The sequence below is a fragment of the Gymnoscopelus braueri genome, assembly GCF_963280865.1.
Source record: "Gymnoscopelus braueri genome assembly, chromosome: 9".
NCBI lineage: Eukaryota > Metazoa > Chordata > Actinopteri > Myctophiformes > Myctophidae > Gymnoscopelus > Gymnoscopelus braueri.
In genome coordinates this window covers 5,572,595-5,582,622 of record NC_137610.1, presented here as the reverse complement: position 1 = coordinate 5,582,622, position 10,028 = coordinate 5,572,595, and the positions used below count along the sequence as shown (strand labels likewise).

At 44.2% G+C, this 10,028-nt stretch overlaps 1 protein-coding gene across 1 annotated transcript; it reads right to left on the bottom strand.

Moving 5' to 3' along the window:
- Window positions 1–342: 342 nt before the first annotated feature.
- On the bottom strand, window positions 343–9,772 carry best1 (bestrophin 1; the record flags this gene model as incomplete). The annotated part of the gene is made up of 11 exons (XM_080437200.1): window positions 343–865; window positions 1,478–1,783; window positions 2,499–2,846; window positions 3,258–3,409; window positions 3,785–3,865; window positions 4,955–5,107; window positions 5,433–5,510; window positions 5,948–6,102; window positions 7,287–7,520; window positions 8,602–8,696; window positions 9,621–9,772. 11 exons carry the CDS (start codon window positions 9,770–9,772, stop codon window positions 343–345), a joined length of 2,277 nt encoding a protein of 758 aa, XP_080293326.1.
- Window positions 9,773–10,028: the final 256 nt, after the last annotated feature.

The window sequence follows — 10,028 nt, the reverse complement described above, 5'->3', positions numbered from 1 at the left end:
AAAGAGCTGGTGAGACATGGAGACTCCTGTTACTGAACAAACACTCTATAGCAATGAGTACTATCAGAACATAGAGCTATTTAACACTTATTTTAACCAAAGAAAATCACTTACCCTTCCTTTAACACTAACTGTAAAAAAAATCGGAATGATTTTAGTAGAGACACACACTACAGGCAGACAGTGGATGAAAGCAAGTTATGATTTTGTGCAACATGTTTAAATGCTGGACTTTGGGCCCAAGGGGGGCCCAAGGGGGGCCCAGGGGAAGCCCAGAGACCCCAGGTTGGGTAACAGTTTAATCTGAAGAATACATTTGAATGTCAGTGTCAAACAGAACCCTCAGTCGTGCTGCCGTCCTCCAGAACCCGTGTTGTCCCCATTGTCCCCCAGAACCACGCCCAGAAGGTCCCCCTCGGCCAATGAGATTCCCGAATCGTTGGGCGAGTGCTGCTGCTGATTGGCCACTAGCGGCGACGCCCCCGTGTTCATGTTGTTGCTGCTGCCGTTGGTTCCTCCGTGAGGGACGGCTCGCCCGCCGTTGATGCCGATCGAGTTGCCGATCAAGTTGCCGGTGCTGGTGCTGCCGGAACCCACGACTGTGTTGATGTTGCTGGAGCTGATGCTGCTGGTGGTGTTACAGGTGTTGCTGGTGTTAATGGGATTACCGGGAGCTGACTGCGTCGTACGAGAGGGAACGCTGAAGGAGAAGATCCTCTCCGCCGCGCCACACAACAACCCCCGTGCGCTCAGGGGTCCGCCGGGGGCGGGGCCGTTGTTCTGCTGGCCGTCGGCCGAAAGCAGGGGGTCCAGGGTGAGGCGCGGCGGCAGCGGGCGCCGGGACAGCAGGCCGTTGGTCCCGGGTCTGAATGAATGAATGAGTTTTATTTCGAACATTATTTAAAAAAAGACAAATAGAAAACAAAACAGAAGAAAAACAACAACAACAACAATGTCCGAAAAGGAATAGGATGAAGTGTAAAACTTAAAAACTCATTTTTTCAAAATGTATTCACTTTTTTTTTTTTTTTTGATGTTTAGGCTAAACATCTCCACTGCATGTTAAAAAGAAAACATAAAAATAGAACAATAAAAATAACCGCAGTAATAACAGAGATAAAATAAAACCAACCCTACTTGTAGACACTATCTACAGGGATGGTAGGTCAACATGGCCCCTCCTCAACCAAATACCTCTTAAATATGACATTTTAATATGCCTTCTTGAAGTGATTCATATTTGGACTTTGTTGTACCTCCAAACTCAGTCCATTCCATAAATTTACTCTGTGAACTGAAATGCACATTTTGAGATTAAGCTCTCGTCTTTAATTGTAACCCCCCTCTCTGTCACCAAACATTTTTTGTATGTTACCTGGCAATCGTTTGTTTCTTGCTCTAAACATGATTAGTGCAGTCTTGTATTCAACAAGGTCCATGAAATTCATGGAAAGTGATTTTGAAAACAGTAGCCTACCTGAGCTTGGACATGGGACAGAGCTCCGGAGCGGCCGGGTCGGGGAAGGAGAAGGAGAAGCACTCGCCGTCTACCTCGCTCAGCCAGGGGAACGCAGAGGACGGGGGCTGCGGCATGCTGTGGCCGCCGGGCGTGTCCGGGGCGGGCAGGAGGAGCTGAGAGCCCGCCCCCCCCGCCGCCATGGTGGGAGGGGCCAGAGAGGTACAGCTACGGTGGTCCCAGTCGCCCCCCGGGCGCGGCGGCTGCCTGGCGGGGCGGTGGCGCGGCAGAGTGGGCGGCACGCAGTGGATGGGCGTCTGTGGGCAGCTGGAAGGCAATAAGGCAAGTTTATTGATATACAGTACACATATATATATTATATATACACAGTAGCACATTTCAACTGCAAGGCAATTCAATGTGCTTTAACAGCAGTTATTCTAAAATACTTTTTCATGTCATGTTTCTTTTCGCACTGATTTAAAAGCAGTGAGAGTTACAGACAGACAGACAGACAGACAGACAGACAGACAGAGACAGACCTGTAGAAGCCAGGTCTGTCATACATGGGCATGGAGGAGAAGACAGGCAGACAGGCAGACAGGCAGACAGGCAGACAGACCTGTAGAAGCCAGGTCTGTCATACGTGGGCATGGAGGAGAAGACCATAGATATAGAAACCTAGATACCTCATTGGCCTCTGCAGTTTGTTGGAGCAACTCGTATAGCGGCCGCCATTTTCGCGTAGGCAAACGGACACTCAAAGTGACTACTGGCCAATCACAGTGCTCACAGCGCGTTGACTACTGGCCAATCACAATGCGTCTTTTCTAAGACTTGTCAGAATGTAGTTGTCCCGCCCCGACCTGCCTCTGATTGGCCTACCGAACGCCCCCCTCTGTGACACACGCGGAAGCTTCAGGGAAGATTTCCTACGCTAAAATGGCGCCCGAGATACCAGAGAGACCTCAGAGCCGAAGGAGGCGTCTACCTTTATATGTCTATGGAGAAGACAGGCAGACAGACAGACAGACAGACAGACCTGTAGAAGCCGGGTCTGTCATACATGGGCATGGAGGAGAAGGCGTAGTCCGGGTCAGCTTCGTGGCCTCCTCTTCCTCCACCGGAGGTGGCCTGTAGGTGGCGCTGTTGGACCAGTCCGGGCGCCGTGGGCAGCGCCTCAGGGTGCAGGTACAGGAAGCGGCTCGACGGCGCGCCGGGCCGGCGGCGCAGCAGGGAGACCCGCGAGGAGCGAGGAAAACTGGGCGACTGGACTCCCTGCAGGAGGCGCCCCAGACCTCCTAACAGCGGCGTGGTGGAGTAGCTGGCCTCCTCGTGCTCCTTGATCTGCTCCAGGTTGGTCTGGAACTCCATCTCCTCCTTGGGAACACTGGTGGTGTACAATGGTACAGCGTTACAGAATGTTATATTATACCCATGTAGGAGGGCTTAATATTAATAATAATAATAATAATAATAATAATAATAATAATAATAATAATAATAATAATAATAATAATAACCTGATGTCCAGGGCAGAGCCCATGTAGGAGGGCTTAATAATAATAATAATAATAAATGTAACAATAATAATAATAATAATAAATGTAATAATAATAACCTGATGTCCAGGGCAGAGCCCATGTAGGAGGGCTTAATAATAATAATAATAATAATAATAATAATAATAATAATAATAATAATAATAATAATAATAATAAATGTAATAATAATAATAATAATAATAAATGTAATAATAATAATAATTAATTATAATAAATGTAATAATAATAATAATAACCTGATGTCCAGGGCAGAGCCCATGTAAGAAGGTTTACGGTGCTCAGCGCTGGCTGCAGTGTATGGAGGCTGAGGCTCTGCTTCATTCCAGTACTTGTCTCTCTCCACCAGGGGGAGACTGTCGTACATCTCGTCCACACACAGCAAGGACACCTTGGAGCACAGGACTTTGATTGATTGATTGAATGAATGCTTTATTAGCACGATTATTAACAGTACGGGTACAGTCAAAGGTTATGCTAAAAGGATAACACAAAAAAATAACAGGGGGCTTGTTTCCATTGGGGTCCATGGTACTCAATTCATCAGCAATACAACACAAACCACATTTTGATGGCAGCATAGTAGAATGCATTTTGTCTCATGTTTGAGACATTTTGGGGGAACGTGGATCAGATGATCTCCTTCACAATTGAAATGATTACCATCATAATATAGAGCTATTTAACACATTATTTTAGCTAAATAAAACCTCACATACAGCCCCTTTAATGCAGGTGTTGTGCATCATTTGGTTCCGGTACAAACCTGTAAATTGCGGTCGACCAGCCAGTTGGTTTCAAAGTCATCATCATCTTCCCCGAAAGGGTTAATTAGCTGTTCTGCTACCTGACAATATGAAGAGAAGATGAAACGTGATATAAAATCATCTTTAGTTGTTTTGAATTCTTTCATTCTACCCTTTTCAGCTTCTATAAATCAAGGCTTTCCTAATAATACCTTAACATTTTAAACAGTAAAACTAAAATACAAAACAAAACAAATTTAAATTCCTAAAACTAAAGATGCATGTAAAGTAAACGTAAAACTTTTCTTTTCTGTCATACATGGGCATGGAGGAGAAAATCCAAGCCAATAGAAACTACAGCCATCCTCTTCCTGGAGAGTTAGCGCGCTATAATAGAAGTATTAGATCTGGCATTAACTCATTCTCTGCCATTGATGTGCTTCTGATGTGTTTTTTCCAAAGACGTGTTTGACGTGTTTTTCCGTTTTTACGCTAGATGGCGCTCTTCGCTAACACATTTAAAAAAAATCCTTTTATTGCAAGTTGTTCATATTACATTTGATATTTAGCCTACATTACATATATTATATCTCCTTGAAATTGTTTTATTTTCTTTTTCTTTTTTTTATATATACACCCAGTGTTAAATAAAATGCAGTAACCAAAACAATTATAATAATTAAAAAAAAAACATAATTACACAAGTCAATCAAAGCAAAATATACTAATACTAATACATGCTAAATTATTATCCTTATTAATAATGATAACTTAAAATAAAAATAAAGGGGGGGGGGTATGTGTGTCCTCTATGTTGCGAACAGTTGGTTGTCTCTATTTTTATGTCAGTTCTTAAAGATCTGACTGCCTTTTTCCTAAATAGCCTTTTTTTTTTTTTTTATAAAAGATCACAGCCCGAGTTTCTGATGTGGAATCGGTGCTGGCCTGGGTCTCATCAGTCATTCCCTAAACTTAGTCAACGGCCCCTTAATTTGTCCTTTTACTCCATCTTCTGTTAAACTAATTGTTTCTAATTATAAACGTTATACTCTCCATTTTGAATATTTCCTGTACTCCTCCTCACTGGCAGTAGGATACAGCAGCAGAAACCTTTCTGTCAGAAAAGAAGGTTTCTGATAGAAAGGTTTCTGACAGAAAGCCCTAGCTGTCTGTCAGGAAATAAGTTCTACCTTGAGCCATCCGACGTAGAAGAAGAACTGCAGCAGGGTGAAGACGGGGACGTAGAAGTCCACATCGTGACCCGGGTAACCCTGACCTGGGTCCAGGAACTGTCGACCAATCAGACACGCCAGGAAGAAACTGTAGACGGCCACCGTCACCACCTGGACACGCCCACATCGTTATACATCCTGTATATCCTATCATCATCATCGGTGGTGGTAAAAGTACTCACACGTTTTACTTAAATAAAAGTATCAATACTGCAATGTAGAAATGCTCTGTTACAAGTAAAAGTCTGGAATTCCAAATTGACTTGAGTAAAAGTACAAACGTATTGGTATCAAATGTAATTAAAGTACCAAAAGTAGAAAATACTCATTGTGAAGAATGTCCCATTTCACAAGTTTTCAAATGTATAAAAATCTTTTGAAAAAAGCAGATCTACAAGTTCACAATGCGTCGCATGGCGACGCATTGTGAACTTACCTGTGTATAGACCAGAGGCAGACTGATCCAGTCATAACTGTACAGCTTCATGCACTTTGTCCGTAAACTGTTCAGCTCCTGAACAGAGAAGAGACAGAGAAGGACAGAGGAAACAGAGAAGGAAAGGAGTTAGGGTTTAGAACAGATCATCATCAGATCAATATATATATTGGTTTGGTTGACATATCATTAAATATTTGTCTAAATGTTCTAAAATAGAGACTTTGATCAAATAAAATGTGTTTTTATTGATTTTAAGAATTTGCGCAACCCCCCCCTTTTTATACTAGAGTTTCGGGCACCTAGGCTCTCAAATCTACGTTGCAACGCCGATCCGAAGGATATGTCTGAGTCATAGTGACGGAGGCTTTGTCAGAGTACCCGCTGTACCCGTCTGTCTGTGGCACTACATGTACAGTAACACCCATCTTACCGTTAGAATGGTGGACAGTGTTGTTACAGTGTTGTTACAGTGTTGTTACAGTGTTGTCACAGTGTTGTCACAGTGTTCTTACCGTCAGAATGGTGGACAGCGCCACATCGTTGTTGATTCGTCCTTCAGTCCTGGCTCTAAGAGCCAGGCTGACGAACCACATGCAGGGAACCCAGAACTTGTTGTGAGGAGAGGGCAGGGCTTCTAGATGTCTGAGCTCCTCTTTGGTCATCAACCCTGAGTGACACACACAGCAACTAATCAGAACACTTCCTCTGTGGTCATCAACCCTGAGTGACACACACATCAACCAATCAGAACAGTTCCTCTATGGTCATCAACCCTGAGTGACACACACATCAACCAATCAGAACACTTCCTCTGTGGTCATCAACCCTGAGTGACACACACAGCAACCAATCAGAACACTTCTCTGCAGTCATCAACCCTGAGTGACACACACATCAACCAATCAGAACAGTTCATATGTTGTCATCAACCCCAAGGAAGGAAGGTTTTGAAAAGAAGAGTCATGCAGTCCGCCCTCTATATAGTTGTGCAGTCTGCCCTCTAGATAGTCGCGCAGTCCGCCCTCTAGATAGTCGTGCAGATAGTGATGCAGATAGTCGAACTGCACGACTAGATAGTCGTGCAGTCCGCCCTCTAGATAGTGGTGCAGTCCACCCTCTAGATAGTGGTGCAGTCCACCCTCTAGGTAGTCGTGCAGTCCACCCTCTAGATAGTGGTGCAGTCCACCCTCTAGATAGTTGTGCAGTCCACCCTCTAGATAGTGGTGCAGTCCACCCTCTAGATAGTGGTGCAGTCCACCCTCTAGATAGTTGTGCAGTCCACCCTCTAGATAGTCGTGCAGTCCACCCTCTAGATAGTGGTGCAGTCCACCCTCTAGATAGTCGTGCAGTCCACCCTCTAGGTTTGCCACTCATGGGTGGCATACCGGAAATACTCCAGTATAGTAAAAATCACACCCTGTGTGAAGTGGGCGGTGTCTTGCTAGCTAATCACAATACTGAATGGAGTCAACCAATCATGTACAAAAAATAAATACATTTATTGAAACACTCTTTATGATGGAAGAAACCATAACTTAAAAAAAACCAATTTATGTTTTTTTTTAAAAGTTATGGTTTCTTATATAGGGCTATGCACATGTGTCATGTGACACTGGCCAATCACAGTCCTGAATAGACTGTGATTGGCCAATCACGGTGCAGGGTTAGGCGGGGTACATTTTGGCCAATCACAGCGCAGGATTTGGTGTACAAATATCCAAACCTCACTTATAGGGGCGGTTTCACCGGCCAAAAAATAACTCAAAATTGTACTTAAGTACAGTACTTGAATAAATGTACACACAAACGCACACAAACACGGACGCACACCCACACAGCCCTTCTTCCTACCGGCCTGCACCAGGTGCTCCATGGTGGGGAACCTCTTGTAGACGGCGGTGCTGACGGAGCGGTAGATGAGGACGCCGGACAGGTTGGCGTAACGCATCAGCGTGCGTCTGGTCAGACGTGCGCTCTCGTCCACACCGCGCACGTGACCCCCCACCAGGGCGGCCAGCCGGTCGGGCCAGGGGACGCTCTCGAACTGACCCCACCAGCGAGACACCACCAAGGTCACGTAGAAACCTGACAACCATACAGAACACTATTAATTTTTTTCCTTTTCTTTTTTTCCTTTCTTTTTTACCCCTTTCTTCTCCCCAATTTCTCCCCAAACAGTTTTCTGAAAAAACGTATGTTTCTATATCAGTGGTGCTCAAACGTTTTCATGTCAAGGACCCCCAACATAATTTGGCCGCCGACCCCCATCTCAAAATGACCCCCAGAAGCAAAGATTTGAGTTAAGAATTTTCGCTTGAAAAAATATATATATTCAAAGATTTTCTAGATTTTTCTAAAATAGCAGATCTACAAGCTCAAAAATAATAGATCTACAAGCTCGAGCTACGAGCTTGTAGATCTACTATTTTTGAATAGCCCAAGTATAAAATAATAGTTATAGCTAAAATCTAAAATGACACAGATGCGTTCCGGAAGCTACGTCCTACCGGGGAAACTCCCCCCTGTCAGGTGATAAGAAGTCTGCTAGCTCCTCATGCATTGAAGCCAGGTCAGTTCAACTGAACCTGGTGCATAACATCTACATAAACAGCGCCCCTGTGTAAGCTTTTTCAGAAGCGTAGCGAAGCCCATTCCCACCTAACCAGAGCCAGCATAGCAGACCTGACCATGCCCACGTTCACCACTGAAATGGGAAAACGCTCATTTAGATTTGGAGGAGCAGTTAACTGGAACTCGCTACCTCTGACTATAAAGAGCACCAGCAGCCATCTCCTTTTTAAGATAAGGGTCAAAGCATGGCTATTAGAAAATGTTGCAGAATAGTAGGGTCACTTATGTTAGCAATGCGATTATATGTATTTATGCTGTAGGTAGTGTAGCTATTGATTGTTTTATGTATTACTGTACTGTCTACCTGTATGTATTTTGTTGCAGTGTTGTTTGTCTCAGACCAAGGACCACAATGAAAATAAGCCGCAAGACTTTTATGTGTCTGTATCCTTGACGTTTCTACGATGAACATGACGTAACATGTGTTTTTTCCTGCATAACGTCTAATAAAATCAAATCAAATCAAGGAGGCATGAGCTCAGTTTTTCCTGGAGAACTAATGTGGTTAATTATGAACTATGACATTATAACTCACCCAGAACAAAGGACACAGGGATCAGTTCTCCATAATGGTTGCAGTAGAGGGAGAGCTTCTCAAAGTATCTCTTCTGCTCATCAGCCAACACAAACCTACAACACACACACACACACACGTATGCACGCACGCACACACGCACGCACATCCTGCTCAGTCTTTCTTTTTTTTCTCTTTAATTTAGTGTAGCCAATATTTTTTTAGCCCTTTTCCTTCCCAATTTAGTCGTTATGCCAATGAATTCCTCTCCACACACATTTCTGTGTTGTCACTGCTGTCGTATCCTACTGACTCACCTGCCAGTGAGGAGCCCCCACCGGGAGGACATAGAGCCCAAATTCGTTCTACTCCTCCCGCCCAACACTCCCCGCTGACAGATGCCGCCCCAACCCGTAGGAGTACGTGCAATGACCGATATCACCCTCCCCGCCCGGCCCCTCCCCAGAACACGGGCCAATTGCGTTCGTATAGACGCTCGACAAAGCCGGATGCACCACGGTGGATTCGAACGCCCAACCTCCGTGGTGGTGGGCAGTGACTTTTACCACTGCGCCACCCGAGCGCCTCTGCTCAGTCTTTCAATTCAATTTACGTTCAATACATTTGTATTATATATTGCCAAATCACATTTATCGTCGTTGTCGGGCAGAAAACTTATTTTATGTTGTGTGTTACTGGGTCCTGCCCGCCAGACAGACACAGGGACAGATGCAAAAACATAATCTCCATCCTGATGGACATTTAAAAAACAAAACAAAAACAAAGAAACGTACCTGTAGAAGACTAATATAATATATGGAAATTAACGTTGCGATGGGAACGATGTACAAAAACGAATTTCACCCACTTCTTTACCTTGTAAACCTGTGATGTGACAATAAAACTGATTCTGATTCTGATTCTGATTCTAATATAATATAATATAATATAATATAATATAATATAATATAATATAATATAATATAATATAATATAATATAATATAATATAATGTAATATAATATAATATAATGTAGTACCTGTAGAAGACCCCTAGGAGGTAGTAGAGAGCGATGAAGATGATCAGCTCTCTGTAGAGCAGCTTGTAGACGCTTCCCTTCCATCTCAGCAGCAGGTGGAAGAACGTTCCTAGACCTGCGTCAGCCACCCGCCGCGAGTATGTGACCGTCATGACCTCTGACCTGACCGCTCTGCTCTGTCACCACAGTTCTGCTCTGTCACCTCCGTCACCACAGAGATGTTCTGCTCTGCTCTGTCACCAGATAGTTCTTCTGCTGCTCTGTCACCTCTGTCACCACAGAGGTCTTCTGCTCCGTCACCAGGTCGGTCCAATGGAAACACAGAGAGAGTTCTGTGCTGTGGTGAATGTTCTCTGAGAGCAGAGTTCCTCATCAACCTGGTCCTCCTGATCACATGGTCTGAAATAG